The sequence below is a fragment of the Pochonia chlamydosporia genome, chromosome 1, assembly GCF_001653235.2.
Source record: "Pochonia chlamydosporia 170 chromosome 1, whole genome shotgun sequence".
Lineage (NCBI taxonomy): Eukaryota > Fungi > Ascomycota > Sordariomycetes > Hypocreales > Clavicipitaceae > Pochonia > Pochonia chlamydosporia.
The window spans coordinates 6880663-6891242 of NC_035790.1; the positions used below are offsets into that span (position 1 = coordinate 6880663).

Sequence of the window (10580 nt, forward strand, 5' to 3'; positions counted from 1 at the left end):
AAAATAACGCCAAAACCAACCCGAGAGACGGGGCGTGGAGATAAGAAGGGCTTATGATATTTTATTTCTGCAATTGGAGGAGCATGAAGCTGATGGGAACTGATGCAAACAAGAAGCAGGCATAAGTAAGTGCGAAAGAAGCGTACCTATATTATGGTAATGAGGCGCTGAATGGCAAGATGTCACAATTCCTGGCATCCCATCTCCCCCACCTACGGAGGGCTATTGCACAATCAATCGGAGACAAGAGCAAGGCAAATTGAAAAAAAAAAAGTCGAAAAGATTGTGGAGAGAATGACGACAGTGAAGCGAAAGGCGGTACGTCGACAATCGTAATGTGATGCGTGCCTGGCTTGCCCAGTTTGAGTGTGGCCGGGGAATGACTGGGAAGATAGATCGGAGGTGTGACGAGGAAGCCTCGTAGGGCTGCACGCACGTTGACGAAAAAGCTGTTGGTCTCCGTCCCCGAGTATGGGTTCTGGAGTTCTGGAGTTGTGGGGGTGGAAATGAATGAGAGGCCAGTTGACGTGGACGGATGGGATATCTGACAGGAGGGGGGATGAAGATGAAGACGCCAGCAAGCAAGTTGCAGATGTCTGGTGTGAGTGGACGCAGGTGCAGACGCGGACGTCGTCGTGGACGTCTGCCTTTGTCTGGCCAGACTGATTAATTACCTAGGTAGTTAGTGATTTCGGGGTGTGAGGTTGTGTCGGAATTGGGTTGAAACTGAGGGGTAGAAGGGGGAAAAAGAAGAGATGGATTGTTTCGAGACGAACGAATCTTTTTCTTCCTTCTCTCGTTGTTGTTCCTCTCCCCTTCCTCATCGTATTTGGAGGCTGTTTAAGCTCAGACTAATCAATACATGAGGCGAAGCGCCAAACCATTGAATCAACCGAATTGTAAGCAGGCACATGGGGCATTTTGGTCAAAACTGATGCAATCGAAACCAACTCCGAAGCCGCTTTGCAACCAAGGCACCATACCATGACCATGGTCCTTGAAATTGAAGCCACTTGACCCGACTTGACTTTACAAATGCTGTTGGAGTGACATGTTGGTCCCATCCATCCAACCATCCTGGGAACTTGGCTTAATTCTTCAACATTGAACCCACTTGGACACATGGGGCCAGGGGTCCATCGCATCCATCACATCCCTCGCGCTCAATCCCACGACTCCATCAAACCACACGATTGGATCGCCAGTGGTGCGGAGGAGGGGAATTGTGAAAAAGAGCCAATGTCGAAATCTCGTCAAGACAAGGCTCTAGCACAGCCTCATTCTCATTAGGACTAAAACATGCGATGCATCCAACGGACTGCCCAAAGCTGTTATCGGAGCAAGAGATCAAACAATCCATTGGCTTTCCGTTGGAGCAAGCAATATCAAAAGTTGGGGATTCCACTGACCTTCTCCAAATTCCAAGCCGAGCACCGAAGCCGAGCTTGTCATGGCCCAAGAAGAAGCTGACGGCGCGCCTGGATGCCTGTCTCCTGTCTGAATCTTCAACGGTCTGGTGCCCCCATAATAACGGGGAGGAGAGGAGACCGAGACGCCGAAAGAAGAAGCAAAAGTGCAAAGGATGGAGCCCGGACGGCCGAGACGGGGCTGAAGGTCAGGCGAGCAGTAAGATCAAGAATTTATTTTATTTTATTTTATTTTTTTGGTTTTTTGGTTTTTTGTTCCGGCCAGAAACAATACAGCACCTCGAGATGAGCGTTCTGATATCTTGCATGCGGCAGATGCTGTGTGCATTGATACCAAAGCTTGGTTGCAAATTGCTCTTCAACCAAGGTAATTTGGTCACAGAAAGGTTGGCAACCCTGCCTCGCTTAACGACCAGCTGAGGCAAGGCCAGGCATCAATTGGATCAAGTATCGGACTGAACCTCCGTCAAGTGGCTCATGCGACAACATACAGCGATTGAATGTAGAATGGCTTGCCGTTGTCGGCCATTTCTTTGTCGTTTATCTCGGAATTTATCAGGTTCATGATCTCTCGGCATATCGCCTGAATCACAGCAAGCCGTCGCATAAAGCGACGTCCAAAATTAGCCCAACATCACGTCCACTCTCACGAGACAGGAAGCATTTACCGTTGTTCGTCGTTCCTTCCAAGTGAACTCTGTACGAGCATGAGACATGCATTGTAGCAAGAACTGCAAACTACAAAGTGTCTGGTCGGAGTCAAGCTCCTCGGATGCTCGTCCGATGCAGCCAGAACCCACTGATGCTCGACAATGGCCGCTATCAAACAAATTGGTTTGTCAGACACTTTGACTCCCTGCATTGAGACATGAGATCCAGCTTCACATCGCCGCCGCCTCATGTGGCTTCTCCTCCTCCGACATGCTCAATGTCGTCCCAATGCAGCCTAGCGGGCCCTTTGTCAACGCTTGTGCCACGCCTCACCAGCGCAATCGTCCACGCACGCACGTCGTGTCCCACACGCAATTCACCCAATGGCCCACGGGCCGAAACCTGCAAGGTCAGGGCACTTGACTGTTGTTGGCGATATGCGTGACTGCAACCTGGTTGATACAGAGGCGGGAAGTCATTTGATTCGTGAGTTTTACCTTTTCAATCGTCACTTCTCCAACGTGATGATGAGTCACACCCGTGGCAGCTGCACCACTAGTGACTGTGAACGAACGGTGGCATTATCAACTCGCTAACTCAGATCAATGGCCTTGACGTTGGGAAATGTCCGTATCCTGTTGCTCTTGGTCTGGGGCGATCAAAGAATCGACTTGGTTCATAGAAAGCTGGACAATTTCCAATGTGCCTGCGGACTTTCTCCCATTAGAACGGGCTCAGAAGGACTGATAACCGACCCGGAAGTTGGCAAACCTTTCCCCAGATTTCGATCTATCTCCGCGGGCTACTTCACATCTTCTGCATTGCCCCAGGGTTTCACAACTCCAGTCACATAAGCTGCCTTGATCGCCAGGAGGCTGTGCAATAAGAGGTCGGCCATTGCAATCCTTTGTCGGCGGTAATCGGCGGACGGCTTTGTGTTGCCTTACTTTGATCGGAGATATTTCCATCCGCCATACTCGTCGCACACGAGCTTGTCCTCAGGATCGTAGGGATCAACACTTGGCAATCTGGACCTAGTTTGGGGAAAAGCTTGTCTGAACGCCATCAACAACATTGGTGGATCCATGGCCGGAAAATATACAAATGGTACCCCCTACCCTACAGCAAATGTCGACTTACACAGACTTCAAAAACCTATCCACCGGCTCAACTTCGATAGAGGGTTTGTCTTGCTATAATAGCAATTAGCATAATATTAACGTAACTACAAATTTACTGAAGGGGTGACATTAAAACAACCATGTAATCGAGATGAGAGCATCATGCTGCGTCGATGATCATGAGGCTGCGAGTGTAAGTCGCACCACTTTATCACTTGGGGTAACATAATTGCCGAGAAGTTGACTCATTACGACTCATGAGACTAGTTCACTCGCCCGATATGATATGTAAAGAGACAGAGAAGTATCTCATACCAGCCAGCATGTCAGACACTCCAGGAATATACTGCTACATCACTATGTCTTCAGCTTATACAGCACCAACGCTCACTATCTCGGCTGACGTGAACTAGAAGCAACAAAGTATTTCGGTGGAAAATTGTGACGACTTCATTCGTCTCCTTCTCCTGGCGAATAGACTTCACTGTGGGAATCTAACATCGATTCTGTCCAGTAGAGGCACGCATGAAAGTTGGTGATAAAACTGACATCCAGTTAGTCCAGTGATGAATAAAAAGACCTGCCATATTAGGTACGCTGTTGGCCTGGCATATTGCAAATGCTTGTACTGCTTCACCTTAAGAAACTTGAATGGCTCACTACCTAGGTATTTGGCTGGCAAATTCACTGTTACTTAGAGAGAAAGTAGGCACAAGGATAGTTAACTCCGCTCCATCGGTAAGTTGCTGCTGAAAACGCATGTTTTGCACTATTTTCAATCCTCATGTAGGGTAACAGACAAGTACGATCTAGTACACGCCGGCCGCTCTGGTCAAAATAGAAAACAAAATAATAAAATAAAACAAAAAACCTTAAACATAATTCGATCATTGTTAAACATAAGTATTTCTATAACATGTAATATTTAACCAATTATCCAGACCGTCATCCTGTCGCAGTATATTACTTCGAAATCCCAAGACTACGACGGTCCTATTCTTCGTCTCGTAGATGAGTCTTTTTTTTTCATCATTTCCTATTCGTTTATATTGGAGAATGCAAACATCCCAATTTCGCTGCCTTTTCGTTGTGAATAGATCTTCGCTCTTTCTATGTATGTGTAAAGAAACAAAAATGTATGTACGTTGGGATAGATAAATGACGCCGTCTCTAACATAAGATGTCCAATTCATAATGTCGCTTCCGTCTTCACAAGGTGAAGTTCGTTCGATCGGTTCCTTTTACTTTTATATTAGAAGCCAATCGGCTGCCAACACACCAAAAGCTGATATCAGCCGCTGCTGTTGGTCGATACCTAATGTGTTCCAAAAATGTTGTCCACAATCTCACCCGATCTTGTGGCCAGTACAGACAAGAGAGTATCACTCAACTAGGAATAGTTAGCACGTCTCTCAAAGTCATGGTGAAATGTTTTGACTTACGCCATGAGTACCCTCACAACAACCCTGCAACCATACGCCTGCTTCGTCAGCGACCGCCCCTGGTGCAAATTTGACCTTGTAGTCACGGCCAACTGCAATCTTGCGCTCGCCTTGTTCCGTATCCACGTTCCATCCTGAAATGCCCTTGCTAAACTCTAGGCCTCCAGGAGTGGCCTTGGGTAACAAGTTCCAAGCATCCTTGAGCATGTTTACATGCGCGTTGCGCTGGTAGCCCGTTGCGGCAATAACTAGATCAGCTTCGATGATCTCTTCATGAGCAACATCAAGAAAGCCGTCCAAAGCACTATCCTGAACATCTTGGATCTTGAGCTCTAGGGTTTCACCACGAGGCTCAATGCTGGTGATCTGCTTGCCCCCCATGATCCTGTTCGACCACGTCTTCTCGTTAGGTCCGAGTTCACGACGCTGGTCGTACATTCGTTCGTAAAGGGCCTCGATAAGCTCCAAACGGACGACGCCGTAGTTGGTGGCGCGGGCTTCGGTCAGAAGATTGTTACGATACTTTGCTGACTTCGGGAAGAGGCAGTCAATGTATTCTGGGTTGAAGACTGAGTTGACACTGAGAACAGGTTAGTAACTTGATGCCATGACATGGGTAAGTTGGCTCGTCTGCTTCATTGACTGAAGAGCCTCGCCATGAGCACTTACAAAGGAGAGTCATCACTGGGACGTAGGAATTCTTGTCTCATGACGAGATACGTTTTGGAGTTTGGGTATCTGCTCGAAACATTGTTGAAAATTTCTGCAGCACTCTGGCCAGCACCAACCACAACGACGCGGCAAGGTGTCGTCGTCTTGGGAATCAACTTGTGGATGACGTTGGCATATTGAGACGAGTGGATAATCTGAGGGTGCTTGAGAGGGAAGCTTTTAGGCATCGACGGTTGTCCACCCGTAGCCATCAGAACGTGGCGTCCTCGATATGTATGAGTCTGTCCGGTGGCCACTTCTTGGGACTGAACGGTAAAAGAACGGACTGAGCCCTTGGAGGCATCATTGGGAGACACTGAAACCACCTGCTGGCCAAACTGAACCAGGCGAGTGAAGAATGACGAGCACCAGCGAAGATAATCTTCATACTCGACTCGAGCTGGAAGGAAAGTGCTCAAATTGGTAAAGTCGACAAGACGGTCCTGTCGATGCAGATAATTCAAAAAGGTGAACTCGGAGCGTGGATCTCTTAGGGTAGCCAAATCCTTGACAAAGGAGATCTGCATTTTAGCACCAGGGAGCAGCATGCCTGAATGCCATGCGAACTGGTTTTGCTTCTCAATAAACAAGACCTTGGGATGGGAACCACCGGGCAACAAGCTTTTGCCCGCAGCAAGAGCATCATGCATGGCTACGGCGACAGACAAGCTCGCAGGTCCGAAACCAACACAAATGAGGTCAAACTCGGCATCAAGAGGAGCAGGCACCAGGTACGGCGAGCTCTGGGCCGCTCCATTGAGCGACTTGTGACCATTGATGCCATGGCCGTTGGTGTTGGATTCGCCATGCGTTCCATGAACCGCATGTCCATTCGCATGGTGTGCAGCCACACCGTTGCCATTGGTGGTGGCACTGTTCGATGATGCAGTCGTTCTTGTACCGTTGTAGTTGTGTCCGTTTGTGGAGCTGGAGCTCTTTGAGTTCAGAATCGGCTTGGTGGAGGAGAGGAGATGCGGGGCATCCATGGCCAAATTGCCCTCAGAAGCTGCAACTGAGGAAGGAGCAACTGGAGCTTCCATTTCCATGTCATCACTCACTCGGTTGCCCCCATTGCTGGAGAGCGTGATGCCATTTCCGTTCAACGCAATCTCGGCTGCACCATTGCTGGTGAGCACCACTTCCTCACTGTGTGGCGACATATTCAAAAGTGCAAATTATCCGAATTTTGCTTGTTTCGCCCTCGCGTTAGCCAAGCTTGGTAAGGCTTTAGAATGCCGTTGTCGTTGCGTGGTCGCTCTCTGCGTGTGACTGAATCTGATCTGATGTTGACAAGAGCTCAGTCTACAGCTTGCCGAAGTTCTGATTTTAATTACTTCGTATCCTCACTCGGTATGTATAACCTTGGGTGACTCTGGTCTCGTCTTGAGTAAAGGGAGGGAGCCAAATGAGAACTGGGGAGAAAATGTAAGCCCCGTTTGGTGTCTGAGATGCCGTCTTATATCAAGATGAGTTCGAGATGACTGGAATGGAGAACTCAGCTAAGAAGAAACCAAGCTTGTTCTAAGAAAACATGAGGCTTGGTGTTGAGGAATATCGGTTGTAGGAAAAAAAAATCACAGCCCATTTCGAGGGACAGGGACCCTAATATGAAGGCAGGTACTAATGCACGCTTCGACTCGGCATTATGGGAAAAAGTGATCGATTAAGCGACGGCCTCTTCTATTTCTTCTTCAACAATCCAAAGGAATTTAGTACATGGCGGTACTACTCCGCCTAGGGTTCTTCTCTGTGCCTTTTCCTTGTTGCGAGGTACATCCCGGCTGGGTCCGCACTCCATACCGCATGACACCACATGGCTGCAGCCAGAAGCATGGGATGGACAAACGACAAAACTAAATCACACCAGGAATGGCTCTTCAATCCGAGGTCCGGCAAAAATCGAAACAAAGAAGCATGATGGCGGAGAACGCGAGAAACATGAGCCCACATCTTGCCCACTACCATGTCGAACCCGCCAATGTCCACAGAAGTAGCTCAGGAAGCTAGATCCCTATGTGGGCAAGAGAAGGCGCTGTGGTGGTTGCATTGCGGATCCCTCCCAGCTGCCGTGCTGCTTGGAGCAAGCTCATAGCATCCATCATTACATCTGGATAGCTACGCACCTACACATGCAAGTTTGGGCCACTACTGCACTGACCGAGGCCGAAGTTGTGGGATTCCAGCCGAAAGGATACTGTAGATGCAAGGATGCAGATTTTTTTGCAACCAGATGTTTAGCTGACTTACTCTTCAGAGGTGGTGGTGGTGGGTAACTCTACACAGTCAACAATTTCCAAGGTTGTGTCAGTGGACCACTCCTGTCGCCACCCATTCATTCATGCTGAAGCGGACATACACACCTGTTTAGATTTGCGAAATCAATGCTAATCCTATCTCTTTTTGGTAGTGTCCTTGGGTGTTTAACTTGTCCACCGATGCGTCACGGGCAACTTTTACCACGTTGGGGGCGTCAATTGTGCCGGTATGTGCCAAGATTGTTAGGTTCTAGCCCCCAGGACTGGGAAAGTAAAGTCAAGGATGAAAAAGTTCCAACAGGCCCGCGTCACTGTTTCCATGATTCGGCAACCTAATAGTTATTTTTTCGGTCTTAAGTGACATCTTCAAGCCACATTGGAGCGGAAATGGGTTCAAGTTCCACTCCTAGTCTCAGGACTCTAATGATCTGTAGAGTGGCCAGAGCCGCCAGACCCTCAAAACTAGTGACAGGGGTTTTGATCTGATAAGATTGACGATACTTGAGGATAATAAGCCAAGGGAGCTGAACGACTGCCGCATCCTTGTGGCGTCACCAATGACCGCATACGCCAGGGACGATTCTTGTCGGTGAGCTGCATGAAGAGACAAGACAGATATCAGGTTGTGCCATACTTGAACAAAATCGAACCACGCTGCGAGCCCTGAGACCTTCAACGAGACAACATCGGCAATGTGAGTCTATCCATGCCCACAGAGACTCAAGCCACAAGAACGGAGTGCAAATTAGCGAATTCAGTGCCAGGGTACTTGCCAGGGCCACATCATGATTGAAGGCCGAAGACGCTTGAACAACAATTTGGTGCGGTGAACAGGGTAGCGTGCCCCTCCCTCACGTCCTTCCGCTCGCAGAGACGAATCATTGGCTCGAATGCCTGTTTCGACCTCTTTAAGAAGTGGAGTTGAGGGAATTATCTGATGATCAGATAAAAAAAACGGATCTGATAAGATCCTGGCCGGCTGTTCAACAACGCAGTGACGCGCTGATCTGCTCAATTGCACAATTTCTTGGCCACCACATCAAGCAAGCGTAGATGCAGGGCACAAGAAAATTTTTTCTTATTCTCGACCCCACGTCCAGGTCCTGGAAGCCGCTTCGATAGAGCACTCGAGGCTCCTTGGACCACAAAAGTGGTGCGTGGTTCAATTTTACTCCTCCAAGCTGTTTCAGCATCGACTGTCAGCTGCAGACACGCGTTTCAAAGAATACTGCAGTACCTCAAGTTATTGAAGCTTAATTGTATGATGTCCGCGCCGCATGGTTATAAATGTAACTCGGCGTGAGGCGGGTGGATTATCCTCATGCACCTTTCACTGTGCGCTGCCATGAATTCCGAATATCCCAGTTGAGGATAAACAAACAACATCAATGCTTTCTGCAATGCCTCCACTTCCGAGTATTTCACAGATGTGGAGCTTCGAGCTTGGTACCGGCAATGAATACTTGTGAGTACATAATATATTCGCGCCTTCTGCTCCTGTGGGTTGTGAGCTATTTTGGTATGGGGCCGCTCGTTTTTGGAGGCCAAACGCAGTAGTCATAGCCGGGATCGGGACGGGCAGATCCCCTCGGATTTATTTCGTTGACTGCGAATTCTTCCGAGTTCCCTTCGGTCTCTTCCCAGGTTGTAAACCAGGACAAGTAATCCCTGGCTGCCTATGCATCGGGGGTGGTTCTGGGCTTTCAGCGTGGGGAATAAGCTTCGAGTCACTGCGGTATTCTTTCCTCAGGGCTTCTCAAAGCATATCCCAAAATGTCTGGTTCATCGGGTTGCTTCGGCACGAGGCAGTTAGCGCCCGGGCTATCGAAAATGACGGTCTTTCACTCAGCGGCAAATGTTCGACACAGATTACAGTTCAGTTGTAAAAGATTAATGGTACAAGTAAAACAAGAAACTGCCCAAGATCTTGCCGGAGAAATGGGACTGCGATCTGGTCAACATAGTGGAAGAACTTTCCAAAGACGGAAAGGAATGAATGAACGGGTATGGTTTTCGAGACTTCCGGGATGAGAAGTAGCACCATCCGGCCTTGTTTAATGTATATTCTTCTAATTTTGGCCGTGGTAAACGTTGTGCAACCAGACCTATGCACAAATAACGTCGGGTCAGCAACGGGACAATGGACCATCCATCTTGTCTCTCATGGTTGGGTTGCCAGATCGCAAGCTTAAGTGTGATTTGGTGTGGATCTGGCGTGAATAGGCGCATGGGTTGAATACGGGATACTGCAGAGCAATGTGGGAGTCGGGGGAAACAGAGCTTCATTTTAGCGACAATCGCCGTTGGTTTGACGTGACAGCGGCGACTTTGAAATTCTTTCTAGGTCATGTTGCGCACCAAATTGAACTGATCGGTCTATGGCCAAGTCTTCGTCTTGATCAAACACCCAGGGTGGTTGATCTGCTTCAGCGGGACCCATTGCACCAACCCGTCTCCTGCCTGCGGCGTTCCCTTCTCGGACACCGGCCGTCTTATCCCACATACTCGGGTGTTCGGACTGAAAGTTAGCAGTGAAGCTCCTCGAGTTGACGAAATTTACAATTTTACAAAATTTCGACTGCATCTTGCACCGTTGACCTTCACATTGGCCAGAACGGCGGGTTTAGCGCGGGAACCGCCACCAACTCGGGAAGGAGCCACCAACCAGACTCTGCTCGTCATTCCGGCATCACCAACCATTCCTGGACCAAAGTCGTCTTCCCGCAACCACCTACCACCTACCATCTCACCACCAACCTGAGCCTGATCCTGCCTATCACTCCGTTTCTGGACTGCAATATCAAGTCCCCTTTCCCGCTTCTACCTACCTTTAACGACATCAGGTGGATCTTGGCGTGCAGGCTCATGGTTCTCCCTTGCAGACCAGTGGGAGCATCGCTGATTAATTCCTCTCTTCTTACAGGCTGATTTTTATCCGCTGCAGATGCACGCGACGACCAGTGCAACCTTTCT

At 48.8% G+C, this 10580-nt stretch overlaps 1 protein-coding gene across 1 annotated transcript; it reads right to left on the reverse strand.

Moving 5' to 3' along the window:
• Positions 1 to 4514: 4514 nt before the first annotated feature.
• VFPPC_13164 (L-ornithine 5-monooxygenase) lies at positions 4515 to 6512 on the reverse strand (the record flags this gene model as incomplete). The annotated part of the gene is made up of 3 exons (XM_018290941.1): positions 4515 to 4589; positions 4642 to 5221; positions 5311 to 6512. The coding sequence occupies 3 exons, from the start codon at positions 6510 to 6512 to the stop codon at positions 4515 to 4517; spliced, it is 1857 nt and encodes a 618-aa protein (XP_018150360.1).
• Between the last annotated feature and the right edge of the window lie 4068 nt (positions 6513 to 10580).